Genomic DNA, 20,479 nt, shown 5'->3' on the forward strand with positions numbered 1-20,479 from the left:
ATGTTAACAGGGAGGATCATATTTAAAATGGTTCCGCTCAGCACCCAGCAAAGGAATTAAACCTGGCCGCTTGGCAAACTCGCGGGCGCGTGCGTTCCCACATTTACTCTCTGTCTTCTCAACCTCTCCTCTTCATCTTCCTATCTCCCCCCATCCACTCTGCCCCTCCTTCTCCCGGTTGCTATCCCTCTTCTCCCAGTGATTATAAAGGTCTTTAGATCTAAGGAATGAATGAATTACCAAAGGCAAAGACAAGGCTTGTGATTTGGACGCTGTGAATGAAAAATTACCCCTTTGTTCCCTTCATCAATTGCATGTCTAATGAAATCAAAATCCCGATCGCATAATCAGAAGAGGGTCCTCCACCCGGAGAGAGACCTGATGTGATTTGTAACCTTTCTTTTCCTAAGTGGAGATTAAGGCAAATCTCTCTCACATTGTTCCCTGATGCAGACATAGATGAAAACTGAAAATGTTGGGAATTTATCATTGATGAGTCTTTTCCAAGAAATGATTATCAGGTGAAAACAACACTTTTGCGTTAACAACAAGAAAGAAAACAACCCAGTTGGTGGTGGGTTTTATTCTCCCCAAAACCTTATCTGGCCTGATTTTCACCGCCCTTCGTCCACTCAGACGACTCTCCTCAACCCTGCACTCAAGGTCAACACTTTGCAGGATGACACAACCTTGATCTCCTGTCCTGCGCTCTGTAAACTCCTACATCTTTCTGCTTGTGACTGATTAACTCATTCAGCTGTGGCAGCACCTTGGCCACATTTGAAAGTAACCTGCCCGGACAGTCCTAACGGTCCCTGGTGGCACATCTTTGGCACTGAACCCACTCTCAGCCAGTTAGCTTTAGCCTGAATGATGGAAACACTGTGCCCATTTCACAGCTGACGAAGGACCCCACCTCCCTTCGGGGATCACTCTGCTAATTAGTATTAATTACTCTTAATCCTAACCCCTAAATCCAATCACGGGCTTCCTCTCTATACGGCTGCCAGACTCTCAGCAGCCTCCAGTGGTACTGCTTGCTGAGAGAAGAGCTCTATTTTTAAGCCTGAAGGTGGAAAAATCCTGGCACGATGCTCAGGACTAAACTGCTTGCTGTCTCTGTGACCACTACAGTACCACAGAGGATGGAGAATAAGTAGGTCAGTGACTTAAAAGACAACGATAAACAACTGTTTCTTAAACATGGTTGCAGCATTTACTTGAACACAACTTGCGATTCCCTGTTCAGTAATATAGAGAAGTAATAGATTTGTCATAGATGCTCATTAAGTCATCAGTGTGTATACTACACGGCAGCTAATTTGCATATATGAAACATACAGAAAGATAATTAACCTGTTGGGAGCCATTTTTGTGATTAATCGCAAACAGAGGGCAATATAAAATTAGTAATGTAATAAAAGCCTAATTGAGTAACCATTACATATTCAAGGTATGATTTATTTCTTCTAAGAGCCTGAAATGTATATATATGATCTCTCTTAACTTAAAAGTGTCCATGCTTTTAAATTTACCAGCATAAGTGAGCGTTATAAATGTGGCACTAGCCTCAATACCACGGCTAAAATTGCAACTTTTATGATTAAGCTGGATCAGTAGATTATATAAATATACAAATCATTTCCCAATAGACTACATTTTGGACACTCCGAAGTCCAAAGGATGAAGTGAAGGTTGTACTATGGCAACAACAAAATAAAAATACTTGATGACTAGAACATGTTTTTTGAGATTTGTCCAAAACCACAATGATGTAAAAAAAAGTCATAATAAAATTTTTTTTAAAAAGCTTGCACCACCATATTTGTAGTCTATCTAAGGGTGTTTTCACATGTGCAGTCCTACACTTTGCTCTAGTTTATTTGAGCCCAAAGCTGAGAGAACGGTGCAGGTTTAGATCTAGATGAGCAGAATGCATCAGGTGTGCCAGCTAACTATACCAAAACTGCAAAGTGTGCCTCTCTTGATACATTAACATTAACATTACTAAGCTGTATAAAGTTTTTAAACATAAAATATTAAATCTGAAATCTGCAAAGCTGAGCAAACTATGAGCTCCTCAAATAATTAGACTTTGCTCACATTTGTGCTCTTTGTACAAAAGTGCAGTGTAATGTAAGTGTAGTGGACGCAGAGCAGGGAGGAAGAGGGTGATACCGTCATTCATGTTGTGACACAGCACCCTAAAATTATTAATCCTATCGTATCATAACTGTTTATGTGAAAAAAGAGCAGAAATTCTGCCCATTGGACAAATAATGAAGCAGGGATTCTGACCTGTGTTTCCTATGCCCAGCTGCAAAGTGCTGCGGTCCTTGGTCAGCCCGTTGGTTTTGGGACTAGCAGTGGGGGCGACGGTGGCCACTGCTCTGGGCGGTCGCTTCCCAGGCACCTTAACTGTTGTCCTCAGCAGGTCTATCTCTTTTCCGTGCACGTTCTGCATGTAGTCCTACAGGAAGTAATAAATAAGAGCATGACAATTGTATCAAGCAGCCTTCACCCTACACAAGCTCGTATTTCCAGATATATCCCACAATTTACCTACTTGATTACAGTCTGTGGACCAACAAGAATCCAGGAATTATAGAAGAAAAACAAATTAAAAGACTATTCAATTTCCATCCCCATTAGTCACAACCCATCTTAGACCTTCCACTACGGCTGCGTGATAGTGGGAAAATGATTGTAAAGCCATTATACATCACCTGTGCCCACGCCGTCTCTCCAAATAGCGAGATGGTAGGCTTAATGAATGCAAACTGTCTCATTCTCTTTCAATTTGGTCATTTGATTTGGTTTAAAGCGACTGCCGCCCAAATGTGGGAAGCCAAGGTGAAAATCATTGGGCTCAGCAGAAAAAGATCCAGATAGAGGCGAGCTCGGCCTTTGCCGTCCCCCCACCGGCTCCTCTGCTTTATTACCGTGTCATAAAGCACTCATTTCTTTCCCAAGCCTCCTCGCTAATTACCCAGTGAGCGCTCTCATTTCATTTTATTGCTGGAATTAACAGCCAGATCGAAGCGTGCAAAGCTATTAAGATGTGTGATTAAGCCACATTCAATTAGTTTCTACAAACAATTTAATTGATGTAGCAGATAGAATTAACAGAAGGTGATTGTGTGGATGGCTTGGCTGACTGCGAAATTAAAGGTTCCCCTCTTTCACTCTCAGGCTGCCTCCCTCCCTCGCGCCTTTCCTCAATCTCTCTCTTCCCCCCTTTTTTCCCCTCCTTTTCTTACTCCTTCTCTGCTCCACTGCTCAAAATGAGCTTGAGCTAATGTAACTGTCAGCCTTATTTCACCTCCCTCTGTAAGTCAACAGATTCATAGATTCATAGATTGCCCCGATGACCTGTAATAGCTGTAATGATCAAGAGATAGCCTGTTCAGTCAATTACATACATCACTTTAGCCTGGCACCGCTCTACTAATAACTGCTTGTAAATTAAACCACTAACACAATGTCAGAGTAAAAAAGACCACACACAGGGTTCATGTCTAACCACTGGGCCCATTTTCAAAGTTTGAGTTGTCTCATTAGAGACAAGATGCTGAAAATATCGCTCATTTCATGTGGCCGAATGATCTAGACATGCCGAACGCAAGGCTGGAAGAATCAGAGAGTGATGGAGGGAATCCGAGGGCAGAGACGGGCATTTCTGAGTGGAGCACCGGGCTCTTCAGCTGTCTGCTGCCAGCCAGCCGAGTGTTTAAGAGGTATTAGCAGCCCAGCGGGACTCTGACAAAGATGGATGTGGGAGGCTGGTCAGGCTCTGCTGCCATGCGGTGAGAACCATTATAAATACAAGCCAGCGTGAGGCCTGGGCGCGGCAGGCACGCAGCAGCACAGCCATGTCTCCATTAGCAGACACCGTGGATTGGCACCACAGGGTGGGCAGAGATGACCACTAGGACACCCCGTTTTTTAATACTAAGCTCAAAGTCCCAGGGTTTGCTAATATGGCCGTTACGTTACACACAGCAATAAGTCTCTGTTGACATCGTGTGCATATGTGGTTGCAATCCAGTTTCCTACAGCAATGGTGGCAAATGTAATCGCATCAAGAGAATCGTGCTCAGCGGTTACAAAAGTCCTGCATTAAAAAAATCCAGCAGCACCCACGAGTACAAACAGTGGTGTAACAAACCCATAAAGCAGAGTGGAAAAGAAATAGCAAAGGAAGGAGCAAAAGTCTGTGTGTGGAGGTGGGGGGGACTCACATGTAAACTGGGGTGGTAAGTGAGGACGCCATTATCACACAGTGTGACATATTTCTTTTTCCACTCCTTGTTGAGGGATTTGCCACTTCGCTTCAGAAGGATTCCCTGTAAGAGACAAGCCATCACGGTGAGCATATGCTCCTCTCAGAGCAGCGCGGTCGATGATATGAGCCATTATGGATGTTAAATACCATAAAACAGTGCTGTTATTGTTATTACAGATTTGTTATTGCGCTTTCATGGAGAATTTTCTTGGAGGTACACCATAAAGCAAACAAACATCATATTAAATGACAATTATGAAACAGTATGGAAGTAATTACATTAAAAACAGTTTGGCAATTACCTAACAATTGCAATTAATCTCTTTCTGTTATAGCTCGGCGGCTGACAGGTTTAATGAAATGCTGCTTTTGCTTCTGCGCCCTTTTGAACCTACAAAGCTGGACAAGTTCCTCTGCTATAGGGACCATTCAGAAACAGAGACAATCCAATTTGCCAGACCTCCTCCCTGCATTCATGCACATAACATGCTGAACTCTGGAAGACCCCTCAATCCTGGGATTAGAGAGTGTGATCTACCCTCTTCAAAGCCCACTCATCTCTTATTCTATTCAACTTTATCTTCTGGGGCCTTTTAAGGCCTCACAAGGTTTCCTTATCTGTTTAGTAAATCCACTAGTAAACAATAGAGTTCCACTGCTGGAGGTGACCAAAGGCTGCTGAGTGCAAGGGCCAGGAGGCTCTCTCTGAGGTTAAATAGTGAGGAGGGGCCTGCTTAATTAGGGGATTAAGTCGGGGCAATGTTTGTGCTTTTACAGCCCGGCCCTGTGTGTGTGTGTGTGTGTGTGTGTGTGTGTGTGTGTGTGTGTGTGTGTGTGTGTGTGTGTGTGTGTGTGTGTGTGTGTGTGTGAGCTGAAAAAAGGGGGGTCAAAGGGGTAGTGTTTTGCTAGTAAGGACCATCCCGCAGGCTTTAATCCTGATTAACACATCAGGAAGAGCTGACCCTCGGTGACCTGGGCACCAGGCTGTTTGCCGACAATCATCTTAATCCAGACCCTGATTCATCTGCCACGACCCTCCACCCCCCACAAATGAATCCTGACTGTCCTGACAACTGGGCTGTACGCTGGTGCTCATAAGTACAGGCTTCATATCCTATCAACAAATCTGCATCTGAAATAATTGAATTTTACTTTACAGAGTAGAAATAACATTTTTATAATGAAAAAAAGAAAATCCAAATGTAAGCTTTGAAAAATGAGGGAGCAGGCCGGCTCTGTCAGATCCCGTACCACTGGGTACAGCCTGTTGTTTATTAAGATGAAGTATTGCTGAATTACTTGTACTGGAATACATTTAAGAACCCATAAGTTTTCAGACAAGATGAATCAAAAATGAGAACAATATTTTGAAACCATTTAAAGTTTTGATGGAAAATGAGGACAGGGAAAACACAGGCCATTAAATTAGAATTTAAACTATATATATTTTTTAATATTCAAAAGCCACTGTTAACCCTTTTGTAACTATTCATACTTGAAGAGGATTTTTTGTCCAGGAAGAAACTTGTGTCCTTTTGATCGATTAGTTGCTGACTGCCCGGGCTCTCTCTCAATATGGTCAATAAAAGAACTGTAAACACTTTTTAAACGTGTCTTTAATCATACAAAGTAAATGATGCAGTCAGAGGGCCTCTAGCAACTTTATAATGCATGTTTTACAAGCAAATATGTTCCTCATCTTGTGGCCTTACTGAACCATACACAAATCTATACACGCAATCAGTGTGGAGCTTCAAATTATTCATCAGAGCCGTGAAGCAGATCGATAAAGATGCTAAGGCAATTATGCGAAAATCTACGCATGCACACTAATTCTTCTGTTATTTTATGTGAACAGTTGCCCATTACGACTGTGATAAATATCATCATAGATCAGGTCACTTTCAATAACTGGAAGCCTGACATACGATTTAATTGAATTAATCATCGGGGCTCTGTCTCAGATTAGAAAATGGGATAGTGTGACATCACGAGGAGAGGTGCGGAGTCCAGCGCTTCCCCGCGACACTGACGCACACATGAGGGTGCGCGCGCGCACACAAAAGGATGAGTGTGTCAAGCTTGTGCGAAACAAGGAAACGGGCCAGTTGTCAGACGCGCTCTCTGTGTCCACACAATTGTGATATCTACACAGAGGAGATAGTGTCTTTCTCTCCTTTTGTCAGATTACCAGGAGGAAAGCTGCAAACTGCCACTGTGGCTGACTGATAGGCCGGCCCTTTGTGACACACCAGGAGAAGGGAAAAAAGTGTGTGTGCTGGTGTGTGGGGGGTGAAGAGCTGCTGACGGCTCCTCAGCAGTGAGTACATTGTTATCCTCACTCACTATTTTTATAGATAGAAAGTGTGTGTGTGTGTGTGTGTGTGTGTGTGGGGGGGGGGGGGGGGGGGGGGGGGCATGCAATGTGTAATTTGGCCTGATGGTGTGAGGGTGAGGGGTGGGGGCGCGGGGAGTAGTGGTAATTAAGCTCGCATTGATGCTTTGATCTCCTTGATTGTGCATTTCACTGGCCTGGAGATCAGCTAGTCAGTCCCCCTCCACATGCCTCCCCCACCACCACCACACACACACACACACACACACAAAAATACTCCATCTGTCCCTCCACATCTGTATGTGAACTGCATCCCTACCCATCCAAAAGAAGGAGTGTTTTTTTTTTCTTTAGATAAAGCATCGGTTCTGATCTTGCCAAAAGTGGCTGCGATACTCAGGGAAATTGGCTGCGCACTTTAGAAAGGAGGTCCCACTAATGCACGGGCTAAGACTGAAAGAGTTTACACTAAAGATTGCTCTGAGGGGGATTTCGTTTAATCTGTGAAAATCAAACTCCTGATCACCTGTGGACTAATGAGCGTCTGCAGGGAATTACACAGATCTACAAAAACGCAGCCACTTCGCTGAGACCTAAATTACATCTTTGTAGAACAGCCATCATGAAGTATTAAACATTTTTAAAGGAGTTTTTAGCTGTTCTCAAGCTGCTGTTCTCAGACTCATAATTTGAACTCGTATTGCTGAATAAAAAAATAAATAAAAAGCCTTATCCATTACACAAACAACTATCGTTGCCCACGGAGTGATCACCTCATAGCCAACTATTTCTACTTTAAACACAAAGGAACGTTTTTGATTAAGAAAGCATCACCCTGCCATTATTTCAGCTAGACCCAAAGCCTTGGCAATTTTCTCCCACAGGGAACGAGGAGGTCTGGCAAAACATTTTCGAAAGAAAGGACAGTGTCCTCTATCAGCTGCAGGTAAAGATGATAATACAGGAATGCTGACCTATTTTCAAAAGCCCTCATATAATCAGGAGTGATTACTAATGAATGTACCATTTACTCCTCCTTACAGTCGGACCTTTAGAAAGGATTTAGAAAACGCTTTATTCGGTGGTTTGCTGCTGTGCATCTGTTCCATTCACTGCAGCGTGTGACTAAAACAAATATAATATAGGGAAACAATAAAGAAACACAGGTACAAAAAAAAATCAATAAATAATGACAAGATTTTTTAAAACAAACCAATATTAGACTAATATTCCAGCAGTGTTTGTGTAATAATCATTACCATTAAAGCTGTAGCATTTTTACCATGGCTCAAAAAAATCAAATAAAATGCCGCCATAAAAAAAAAAATGCCTATTGGGACAATATATAGATATGAATGAATGAACTAAATATTAGTTCAGCACAATCAGGTGGAGTCAGTGGTTCAACTACAAGATGAGACTGACCCTAAATAATGTTCTGAGATCCCGTAAATATTTGTTTAGTAGCCACAGTCAAAACAAGATATATCCTTTAAGGAACAGCTGAGGAAAAACACAAAAATCTTTATTATCCACTAACAAGCCTTAAACTGTGACTGGAAAATTGCAGTACACAAAGTTGGATGTTTTTTTAAACGATGGTGCTTTAAATATAATCTATAAATTTATAGTTGCTGCTCAGAAAAATCACACATCAAATATTAATGTTGATTTCTTTTTTTTCTGACAGATCGTGTCATTTGCTGAGAACAAAATGACCCAACAATGGTCAAAGGTAACCAAACTCATCAGTTCTCCAGGGTTTAAAATTTCCGCCTTAGTTTTTTGGAAGTGTACACTTTGATAGGTGTGTGTGTGTGTGTGTGTGTGTGTGTGTGTGTGTGTGTGATTTCCATATAATAGTGGTAGTGGTGCCTGCTTGTAAAGCATTTATTACATTGGGTTGTGCTGCCATCTAGTGGATTTTGTAGCATACGGCTTTTCTCCAAAATCACTGAATATAAAATTACTTTAAACCTCTACTCAGACCAAAGAAGCCATACTTACCACAGGAACTGTGGGAAATGTAGTTAAAAAGGGTTAGTAAGACTGCTTACCTGTTTGATAGGTATGGCCCTTCCACTGCCTATGCTGTCTGTTTTACTGTCAACGCTCTTTGCTTGTTCATTGGCTTTCCGTGACTGCAAGGAAACAAGAAAGTCAGTCAGACACCGAAGCGATGCACAGAGCACGAGATGGGAGCCGTGGGGGTATGAGGAGAATTTGGGTGGGGTCGTGCGTGTTGGGGCGTGTGTGCGTGAGGGCAAGAGACTGGGGGTCAGAGGGTGTTTGGAACATTTGCTGTAAACTAAGCGTTGCAAAATAAAAAATAGTCTCAAAAGAAGCCTCAAATTAACAGACAAGCAGACCAGCGGAACAAACAGCATTAACACCGACGTGCAAGTCAAAAAAAAATGAAAATAAGAAATTTAAAGAAAAATAGAGACCAAACCAAGACCACACTGGACACATCTCAACACAGAGGAGACCAGAGACGACCACACATTGAGTCATGACTCAGCCCTGAAACCCTTTGGTAGATCCTTCCCTCTGTCTGAGACCCAGAGCGGGCCCTTAGTGGACCTGCAGACCACCTGCTGCTGTACCCACTGCAGCATCAGCTGTGCCTTTCACATAGTCAAATAATAAGTGCTTGTATAGCACGATCAATATGTTAAACGTCATAACAGGTTAGAAAGGAAAGAAAGGAGAGTGGTTATTTTTCTTTCTCTCTTTTAAAAAAAAAAAAAAAAAGGCTTTGGTAGTATTTCTTCCTCCAGCCTGCAAAACCTAGAAGGACACAAAATCAATCTGCCAAAGTCAGACAATTTAAGTGTCAGAGAAGTTAAAATACATCAGCATTAAAACTCCCGGGAATGCCTGTGGAGAGGGGGGGGAAAACCCAGTGGTACAGCGACTGAAACTTGACATGAAACAGTTTAATCATAACCTTCCCACCCCAACACAAATAAAGAGATGAGGTACAGGTAGGGACAGACATGAGTGTGTATGGTCTCACTCAGAACATGAGAGATGTCCAGTCACCAATGGAAAAGAGGTAGTCTGAGTTCAAGTAAACCAACTCTGGCGTTTATATTTTTTTCCAACATTTTATTTTTTTTTATGATGACTTGTTTAGCTTCTATACAGACACCATACAAAGCAAGTCACAAAGTCACTTCAAAATATTCAACAGATTGAGCCAAACATTGCAGTTCCCACAAAATATAGGATGGACAGTTATTTCATATATTCCTTATATGTATGTACTTTTTATAGAGTACCATTGTAAATAAAATACAATACAAGATATACAGCAGTCTATATTTTTGTCAATCCATTCATGATAGAAAAGCGATTATGCAAGAGTTCATAATCTCTGTACCAAACCTAAACCGAGGAAAATGAAAATAAATTAAAAAATAAATTAAAATTGAATCTGCAAAAAACAAACAAAAAAAAAAAAAAACCCCAACCCAATAAATTAAAAATAAATAAAAGGAAAATAACTGTTAAGTTTAACTACATTCATACAAGTCGGTGCAACCCAGTTTCATTTGTTTTTCGTATATTATGCCTCTGTATTACCTCAACACCCTGACGATCTACACTAGCTTTTATGAAGGCCTTCATAAAATTTACCCCATACTGCTTTAATCTAAAATACCTCTGCGCTAATACCTTTAGATCACATTTTCAACATCCATTCAGTACTTCAAAACGTCCTGGAAAAGGAGAGCGAGTCAAATAAAAACAGACCAAATGAATCGAGGAAAATCTAAAAGGAAAAAAACAACAACAACAAACAAACAAAAAAAGAACAACAACTTGGCACCTCTAGTCCTTGAGTCCTCATTTATGGCAAAAGGCAGCGTGATGTCATGTAAGGAAAAGGTTGTGTCCTTTAGGTGGCTGGGTAACAGTTCCAAAAGTGACTCGACTGTACAGCATGTTTTTTGTTTTTTTGTGTGGCGTGTCTGAATGAGAGCACGGGGTAGTGAGTAGAGGGTGGGGCAGGGCAAAAAAGGGGGTGGATGGGGCATTTCCACAAGAGTCCCTACAGTTTGTCTCATGCTGTGATATTAGACGGTCTACTCTGAGTGCGCTCAAACACTTGAGTGGACTCGACTTTAGGTTGCATTTGACGCAAAGTCCTACGTTTTCCACACGTTCTACGCATTACCCGAAATGCAATAGGGCACTGAGGGTAAAGCAGCAACAAGCTGAAAGTCCTCAACCAATAATTTCCTCTCTATCAGGACTGGCAAAGCAGGGGGACTCTTTTTTTTTTTTCTTTCTTTTTTTAACCATCATGCTCTTCTAATTCGGAAGGAGTTGGAAAGCCCTTTTTGTTGAAGAAAGGTTGGAAACAGAAGCACAAATCTGCAAATATTAAAAAACAGTGTCAAATGAATATTGTTTGTGTTGTTGTTGGGGTTTTGTTTCACACGAGAAACAAGTTCAGGGACTGAAATACAGAATGGAGAAACACTGAATGGCGGACATTAATAAATGGGTCGAATGAATGATGGAATTAAGTATAAAAATGCTGTAATATTCATTTATATTCCTCAATAGTGTGCTTTTCAACACAAAAAGGGGACAGACAACCTGAAGACCTCAGGAAACCACAGACAGACTACAAAACACATTGTTTAGTTATTGACTATGGAAGCACTAGGAAAGAATAACGTGTACTGTGCTGACACCTAGTGGCCAATGACAGTTATGGTGGAAACTGGCTTGAAATGATTGTGGTTTGGTGATTTGTGAGGGTGGTGAAAAGACGGAGTGATAAGATCTTCTGATGTAAAGCTTTGAGTTTTATTTACTTACTTTAAAAAAAAATCTAAATGTATTAATGCAAAGCACTGATCTATTTCAAGGGGCTTTTTCTTTTTACGTAAACCATATCTGGTATATTTGGAGCAGTATTATCTAAGTAAACTGCACAATGCAAAGGATTTTTCTTCATTTTTAAGAGTCCCAATGCCAGTGCCATGATTGTTACATGTGTTACTATTATCTCAGATTTATAACAGGACCGGACCTCGTATGTAGTGACTAAAGAGAGTCTATTGTTGATCTGCCAGAGCTCGTCTATCGATGACATTAAGGCATTTTTCTGGAGACCTTCTCTTGAGGCCTTCTGAGATCTGCTTTACAATCTACTCACCTACTTTCGAGATTGTGCCTGGCAACCTGCGATCTACCAGCAGAACTTTTTGTGAACTTGTAACACAGATACCAATTTCTTTTTTAAGACGTGCAAAGCTAGGAAAGGAACATCCTCGGCATTGTTGTGTTGATGAAATATTTTCTCTTTCTGCTGTTTTTCGTAAAATGGCAAGGAGGTTTTTGCAAAGCAAGTCTTCCTCTCCTGAGCCCATTGCTCTCTTCGAGTGTCACTGAAGAAATGTCGACATCGCCCCGTCAACTTTCCGTCCCTTCCTCCTCCTCCTCCTCCCTCCCCCTCCCTCCTCCCTCCCTCGGCTCGCTGCTCCTCAGAAGGTCATGAGCTGAAACTCCCGCTCGGCTTGCCACTCTGGCACCCACACTGGGTAGGTGGCGTGCTTCGGCATCTCCATGACGCGGACTGGGAGAGGCTCATTTCTCTGGTGGACATGGTTAGTCACTACCTAGCGGGGGGGAAGGGAGACAACAAGGGGAGCTAGCACACAGCCTGTACTGCTCGGTGGCCACAAAACCTGCGGCTCCCCAGCAGCTGGGGCAACAAGATGAAGGCGGTAGGACAAATAGAGGAGGGGAAGGGATAGATCGGGGAGGGTTAGAGAAGGAGTTGGTTAGAAAGAGAGGAGAGAGGAAATAGGAATGAGATGGGAAACAGGTGACAGCAAGAGGTGAGAGGGAGGTAGATTGGTGAAAGAAAGGGGATATGACTGGGAGGGAGAGGGAAAGGGGTAATCTCACATAGCCTGATCTGTCTCATAAAGCTCAAAAAGTTCTGCAGAGAAAAAATTTAAAACTTGGATACAAAGATGGCATGTGAATGAGACACTGGTTTCGCAGGGGAATTTGTTTTTCCCCAACCAGGGAACTTTAGAGAATAGTTTGTACTGATTTTAAAGCTTGCTGATTTGTACTTTTTTTGCAGACCTCCCTGAGCTTAAGGAGGCCCAGGTCCGGCTAAGCGAGTTTAGGAAAGGCTTAGCAGCAAAGAAGAAGGCTGGGAAGAGAAAAGGGGGAGAAGGGGAACAGGCTGGGTAGAAAAACATGGCAGAGGCTACAAGTAAAAGACAAGCTTAGGACAGCTAAGGAAATTAGAGTGGTTAGTGCACATATACGCTATCGGTTAGGGCAAAGGGCAAATGTGACAGGACATGGGGTAAAGAGCAGGCAGACAGGGGTGTCGGGATACTGGTGTGGTAGTTAATCTTAGCGATCGAAATCAAATGTAAAATGGGGACTCAGCAAGTTGATTAGTGGCCAGTTAGAGCACTTTCTGTCTGAAGCAGGGGTGCTAAGGGTGCCAGCATGCATTATTAGCAGCGTGTAAACGGGCCACAGGTTGGCTGGGATTTTAAAGTTTAGCTTGATCGGGGCAGGAGAAGTGGCATTGGCGGTTTTGTCGCTGCCGTCTCTCCCCCAAAAGGGAAGTCACTGCAAAGAAAGGATCTAGCAAAAATAAGAGGGGTAGGGGGAGGGAGGTCAAAGATTTAGACAGCGCAGAGGGCCCAGTTTGTTATGGGTGAGATGAGGAACTTAATTCATGTGCACTCACTACATCCAATTAGAAAAGAAAAAGGACATGAAAAGAGTTAATGTTTTTCTTCCACAGTGTTTATCTTTGATATTTGCTTTAAGGTTTCATTTTATTTCTTTATTTTTTTTTATTTTTTGGTGCATTTCAGGGATTTAATGAGATTTATTTTGTCTTTTTCTCCTTTGCCCATTGTGCTGTGTGAACAAGACACTGTCTTTGCCTGCATTGAAGGCAGGAGAGGTGGCTTTTTTTATGCATTTTGAGCTACCTGTCTCCCTCTGGTGGAAAAAGTGCGCTCGGCAACATGCCTCCTAGTAGTGTGAGTGGGTGTTGCTTTGCATCAGCTGTCGCATACTTACTGTGAAAATGTTGGAGCGGCGCTTTGACTGCTTGCGGATGGGCGTGGGCGTGTTGGAGGCAGCGATGGTCTCAATGCGCATCTCCCGCTGACTTATGCTGGGGGTGGAGGGAACGGAGGAGGAGTAGTCGCTGAATGCACCCCCACCATTGGCCGCCTGGGGAGCGAGAGGGATTAACACGAACCGACAGAATCAGAGGAAAAGTGGGAGGAAAGAAGAGGAGAGAGGATAGTAAAAAGAAAAAAGGAAAAGAAAAAACAACAACAGGGGAGACAGAACCAGGTCAATTTAGGAAAAATATGATGTGGACAAAATTACCCACTCACTAACAATACAACCAATCACCATGAGAAGAATTACATAAACTGGAGATTTTTTACATATTCACGTGGAGGATTTAAGTGTGGGCTGTGAATATCTGGATCTTACCTGGTTAATGTGAACAGAGGGGATCGATGCAGCGGGGACTGATGAGTGGCTGGGAGAGTTTGGGAGTGATTTGCATGGACCAATAGAGAGCTGCTGCTTTTTCCTCATGGCCACAACCTTCTGGGCAACTGGAGGCAAACACACAGCAAGATACGGTCAACTAGTCCGGTCAGCCAACCTTGGGAGAGTTTTTAGGGATTTAGTGGGTTACACTTTGAGAATGTGAAACCCAGGATCACGTGTGATGATGCAGAGTAGCTCGGTTGCTGAGCAACAGTGGGAAACCTCAACGAATTCCTAGACAGAGAATTCCCGTTCTTCAACTTCAGGTTTAACAGGTGGTCTCTGCGACAGTCCAGAATAAATATGCCATTTAAGCCAAAAAATATAATGTTCATGGGAGTAAAAACAGAAATAAAATGAATTTTTATTATGTTTAACATTTATGGAGTTTAGGTTTTAGTAAAACACTTTAAGTTTTAGGGACATAACAGAACCAAAAGCCTCTTTCTGGACCCATAGCGCTCCCTTTTGAGCTTTTGTGTCAGCTGTTTCTGACACAAAAGTTTTTGTTTTAGTTCAGTGGTTTTAGTTCAGATGTCTGTTATGGTCACTGAACAAAACTGAGTGCCATCGAGGGAATGCGTCGGCTGATAGGTTGGTTACAATATTTACAACCAATCAGCACACGTCAGCGGCATCCTTGTGTTTTACAGACAAAAACTGACAAATAAAACTGACTGTTTTTATTTCGATTCAGACATCAAATCAAACACAAAAATATTATATTTATTAAAATTGAAGAACACTTTGGGGTTTTAGCTCAGTTCACTCACTATGAATCTCCTGAGACTCGAGCTCTTGTCTGAGATGCTTTTTTAAATTTCTCCCAGTTATTTAAGTAGTTGGACCTGATAAGTACAAAAACCAACTTCCTCTTTGAACAGGAAGCTGTTACTTCATTATAGATCCTCTTGTTATTAAACAAAAAAAAAAGAGTATGTCTTCATATTGGCACAATGGGTATCTTTTACAGCATAACACAATAAAGTCATTGCTCAACAAAGTGCGAAAGTAAAAGGTGCAGAAAAGACTAGATCTAATCTCCCCATATGAGTGCACAGGGTCTAAAAGAGATTCAGGAGTGCCCAAATAGACTGTCCAAAACAGTACAATAAGATTAACAGGAATTGGCTCTGGCAAGCTACCAGTCTTAGACATGACTGTAAGAATGTGTTTCAGGTATAAACCAGCTACAGAATTATAAAAAGTTAGAGAAACAGTTCCACTTTGGGATATGCTAGTAGCAGACATAATTTTCTATTAGTTATAGTAAATAGCAGATTGATGCGTTTACTTGCATAGCTTTCTTTCAAAAGCTATTAAAGGTCGCATGTATGTAAAATTCTCCACTCTTTCTTGACAGCATTAGAGCAAGAGATAGAAGAAAAACTACATCAGGCATCTCACCTTGTGACTGCTGTAGATTTGGACTACAGCATCACAACATTCAGTCTTAATGCAATTCAAATGCCAAAAAAAGTCTTTGTAGAGCGCTAAAAGCAATGAAAGAAAACTAGCACTCCCAACTACGCACATTATCTAGACCTCCTCGGGCCATTTGTTTTCCAGGCAGGTAATAAGGAACATACTGCTTATGCATGTCTCCTGGGACAATAAGGTTACCAAGAAAAGTAATCATACAAAATGACTTGCTTTAATTTTTTTCTGTCATTCATGGAGCTCTATAGTGTGATGTTAGCCAAATGGAACTATTGTGTCACAGCCTGATTGGCTATGCTGGTGGTGGCGTAAACCGTTAATTTGCTGCACACGCGACTGGGTTGAGCGCGAGGCGTCGAAGGAGGGAGGTGATGTTCGGGGCTGCGTGACGTGAATTAGCATTGAGGGAAGGGGAGATGATCTGAAGTCGTGCTGACAGCTGGGACCATAACGCCCGGCTGCCTGCTGCAGCATGGCAAATACAGAAAGAGGGTGCGAGTGATACTGGGCGACTTCTCCAGACAGCCAGCGCTCCCTTCATCTCTTTTAATTATTTCAAATTGAGCTTCAGGAAGCAATTAAGGCAGGGGGGGGGGAGACAACGTGCCTGCGCATCAACAGTCAGTTAAATGCAAAGTGAACACAGCGTTACATATTCAGATGTTTTCTGAAGGGATGACAGCCTTTCAAAGGAGCTGCCGCCCGAGGGGAAAATGTGCCAGAGTTGAAGCAGCCGAGTTTCCAAATAACAGTTTCATGACTTCAATTATGGATTCAGGGAAAAACTCAAGAGTTTCCAGAAAGTTGAAAAAGAGACAATATACAAGATGGTGCTTTTCCGCCATTTATGCCGAACTGAATGAAGTCCACATTTACATGCGAGCCTTGATCATGAATCTAACTTCCACAATGACTAATTGCAGTACTGACAATCATATGTTACTGAATGTGAAATATTATAGTACTTTGCATGTAGCCTGAGGTAAAGAGAAACAGAGAAACAACTGTCATTATGGAAATTTCGACACAAATTCTTCTCGTCTTTACAAAGTTACACGGGAAAGCAAGGAAAATGTTGATCCAAGTTTATTGAGTTGATCCAACATTTTCCCATGTGAGGGAGCGGCATCACACAGTGGAGGCTGTGCATCAGGGGGAAACTGGCTGACATTGGCAGACTGGCAGCTGGACCTTCCAGGCTATAAAAATGTGCTTATTCCCTCAAACCTCCTGTTCCCTTCATTTTTTTTGCACCTTTCAGCACCTCCACAGCAAACAGGACACTAATAACTAACACTAATAATGCCGACTTGTGAGTTTCAGCTTTATTAAGTTACATTGGTTTTGAGAAAAACTCTTCTGTGAATGCCCTCCCTGCCAGTTTGAGCCAGTTCCAGAGGGTGTAATATAAGGGTTACACTAATTACTAGGCTCATAGTTTTGCAAATACAAGTTATACCAAATTGGACCGTGTTTCCTAAAATTGGAAGGAGGTGACAAGATTGCATATCTTAGTCGGATTCACACAAAATCCGGTATTTGAAAAACTGCAATTTAAATGTTTCTTCAAGAAACTGTCAAGAAATCCTAAGTGGAAGTCTGAGAGTGGAATTGAAATGAGGCAAATTTAAATGTTTTGCCTGCAATGGAACCTGGGAATAAGGCAATTTAGATGAAGGTCATTACAAACAGCAAAAATGTAAAATGCCTATCCAAAGTTTGCAACATTGTTCCTAAGCATATATCCTTACATTTGAAGAACTAGTTTATTCTAAAATTAGCAAATGCTGACAAGTGTTTGCTCTTTCGACTGACTGAAGCGTTGCAGGATAAACAACCTACTAAGTATATCGAACTAAAAGTGGGCTGTAAAATAAAACGTCATTACATTCAAGCTACGCTTTACACCTTCCTGTTTAACCTATCTGCACTTTTAAAACACCCCCTCTCACCGTCCTGGAAGACTCTCTCCACATTCAGGCCGTAGGTGGAGCAGGTCTCGTAGTACGTGCAGCGCTTCAGGTCATTTGACAACTTTCTGGCCCGTGAGTCATCAATCACTCTGGGGTTGGCAGCACTGATTGCATCTAGCAGAAGAGAGCAATAAAAAAAAAAAGATGTGGATCAAACATTTAATTCCATGAATGAAGCTGGCAATACCCAGTGTCAACAGCTTTCACCAAAAACCCCCACAGAGAAGTCCCGAATATATACTCGGAATCTGAAAGACGCCTACATATTTCCATATTTCCAAAACTGATGGGTACTGATGTGCAACAGCGTGCTTTGCTGGTGTGTTTTAATGATGTGTGGACAGCAACAGAGGTCCGTTTTGCACAAAAACAAATCGGCACTCAAACCACAAAAACTGTTTTGGTCTTCTCCTGACTTTTGTTGACATTAAGATATAAATTCAATATACCTCACTTATTAAAGAATAGCATATAACAGCTATAGTTTCATTATGTAAGAGGCAATAAAGAACATTTGTATATACATATCAGATGCAGGGCAAGCACCTTGTGTTCCAACGAGGACCATGGGGACCTCTGCTGTGTTCCTGTAGCTGGAAAGGCGCAAGAAGTAATTGTAGACCGTCTGGAAACTGATCTCATCCTCCAGGCTGAAAACGAAAACCACTGCATCCACCCAGGCAGCAAACTGAGGGCAGAGCAGAGGTAATGTGTTAAAGAAAAAAGCTACCACAAGAACATTTGCACAAATTAACGTTTGCATTATTATCGCTGATGCACTGACCACAAAAATATACTATTTTTTTTATTTTAAAAGGGATAATGGGAGACAGGGATGGAAACCATTATTTGTTTTAGCTTTTATGAATACATTTTACCTTATAATAGGTTGCAGCACTTTTACTGTTATTGTACTTCATGTATATCTACACAAGGGGGCAGTGTAGCAACAATCTTAGGACACTGAAACATGTTTTTAGGCAAGATACCAGACCAAGGTGAACAGACTGAATGAATAATGATTACTACTGAATGCGTATCTGCTTTCTTTATCCCCACAGCTACCATAATACTGGAAAATGTGTATTTTCTGTGTCATCTCTATATATGTCAGAATTTCTGGATAGTTTATGATCCAACAGGGAGCAGAGCGAATCAATCTGATTCAACATCCACAGCAGGAAATAGGCTAAGCTGACTCCACAGTACTAGTAACGGTGACAATCAAGTGACAAACTATTCTCCTGTAATGCCCTCTTCTTTATTCAGCTTTTACGTTTGCCCAGACCCCCACAGGGACTGAATGGCAAATCGAGCTTCCAAACCACAACTGTGCTCAGCCTCCTGCGAGTGGGAACATAATGGAGGCCTTTAATTATGCCAGTAATTATACAGGCAGCTGACAACTGAGCTGCACTCATTTCTATTCCCTAATCTCGCCGAGCGTAATGCAAGCGTAAATCGGAGCTTTGCCAAGCCAGGCATCACTAGCCGCTAAAACAACTGCAGGGTAAATACACCGGAAACACTGAACCCTGTGAATGAAGCCACAAGCAAGTTTGTCTATATTCTCCGGGGCTGGTGGTTTTGATACTTGGGCCTTTAATTGAATCCGATTATTACATTTGAATCTTTTTAAATCCCTCATCAAATCTATGTAAGCTTAGCAACAGAAAATATTAATAACATTGCAGTTAGAAGAAAGACTCACGTGAGAGAGTTTATTTACTTTAAGGGTGCAAAGTAACTGAGTACATATTACTCAGTGTATAAAAAGATGTTGTGACTAGCCAACTTGGGGCCAATAAGTATAACCTGTGAACATAAAAAGTCAATTAATTTGTTTCTGATCACCAGGCAAATGGGTCCTGTTTCATATAAAGCCTTCTACCTGCTAAATGTGCCCCTGTGTGTTTGTTGCTAACACTGCTAAACTGGTGTTTAGTGCTGGGCTGTTTAGTATACACTGGGCTTATCACAGATTCTGCTTAAAACAGCTGCCTGCTGCAGCTGGAAACCATGCTGGTGAGAATGGGAAGAGTGAATCCTAATGTCTAAGAAGTGGGCAGTAGAACCAACGTTAAATCTGTGAGTTTGTAATTATGGGTGACCACAAAGCATGTATTAACTTTGTAACGCCAAGTGTATCACATCTGACACGTGTTTTTTAGACCTTTACATCAGTGTGATTTTTTTCTAACCCTAACCCCTTTTATATGTTGTTATTGGTTTAAGACAGGAGTGTCAAACAGAAATCTGGGGGCCAGAATCAGCCCGGTGAACACTTCAATCCTGTCCATTAGATGACTTTTGGAAGATGTTAAGTACATATGAAGTACAAATGTTAAGGAGGACATAAAGTTTGGACTTTTTATTATTCTGTTGTATTATTATTATTTAAAAATTAGTTAGATGGGTTAGCTAGAAGTTGGCCATCTCTGTGTGCAAATGTGGCATATCAGGGCACTTTAAGAAAGTCATCAAATTTCAAGCTAAAAAAAATGACCTTTATGGTATTTTTACTGCTGTCAAATGGAAAAAAAACATAAATAAGGGTTAACTTTACTTTTTTTCTTATCTCACTAAAATTTAAGGAATCTATATTTGTTCTTTGTCCATGTCATCAAACACTATGTTTCAAGCTTGTGTTGCTGGAAGCCCGACTTTGTACAGTAAGGAGTGTGACGACCCCTGCCCCTTGTTTTCCCAACCCTTCCTTCATGTGTTCGAGAGCTTACGGCCGCTAGGCGACAAAAAGGTACCGTAGATGTCGTCACATTCCTCTGTGACCTCATGAGGAAGTCATCAGTTCAGATAAGTTTATAAGTAAAGCTCCGCCAGCTTTGAATGAGTCAAGCTCTTTGGACGTGT

At 41.7% G+C, this 20,479-nt stretch overlaps 1 protein-coding gene across 1 annotated transcript in view; it reads right to left on the reverse strand.

Annotated features, from left to right (window-relative positions):
• agap3 (ArfGAP with GTPase domain, ankyrin repeat and PH domain 3) overlaps nt 1–20,479 on the reverse strand; it is a 72,603-nt gene that overhangs the window by 35,940 nt on the left and 16,184 nt on the right. The window contains exons 5-11 of the mRNA XM_086273317.1: nt 18,155–18,296; nt 17,588–17,722; nt 14,133–14,260; nt 13,704–13,859; nt 8,678–8,761; nt 4,242–4,346; nt 2,299–2,470 (exon numbers count right to left, since the gene is read on the reverse strand). Coding sequence (XP_086129443.1) covers nt 2,299–2,470; nt 4,242–4,346; nt 8,678–8,761; nt 13,704–13,859; nt 14,133–14,260; nt 17,588–17,722; nt 18,155–18,296 — 922 coding nt within the window. The remainder of the gene's footprint in view (nt 1–2,298; nt 2,471–4,241; nt 4,347–8,677; nt 8,762–13,703; nt 13,860–14,132; nt 14,261–17,587; nt 17,723–18,154; nt 18,297–20,479) is intronic.

This window comes from Aulonocara sp. 'chitande type north' Nkhata Bay, linkage group LG18 (genome assembly GCF_057382095.1).
Source record: "Aulonocara sp. 'chitande type north' Nkhata Bay isolate Kocher_YH1m ecotype deep benthic linkage group LG18, A_spYH_male_GT1.1, whole genome shotgun sequence".
NCBI lineage: Eukaryota > Metazoa > Chordata > Actinopteri > Cichliformes > Cichlidae > Aulonocara > Aulonocara sp. 'chitande type north' Nkhata Bay.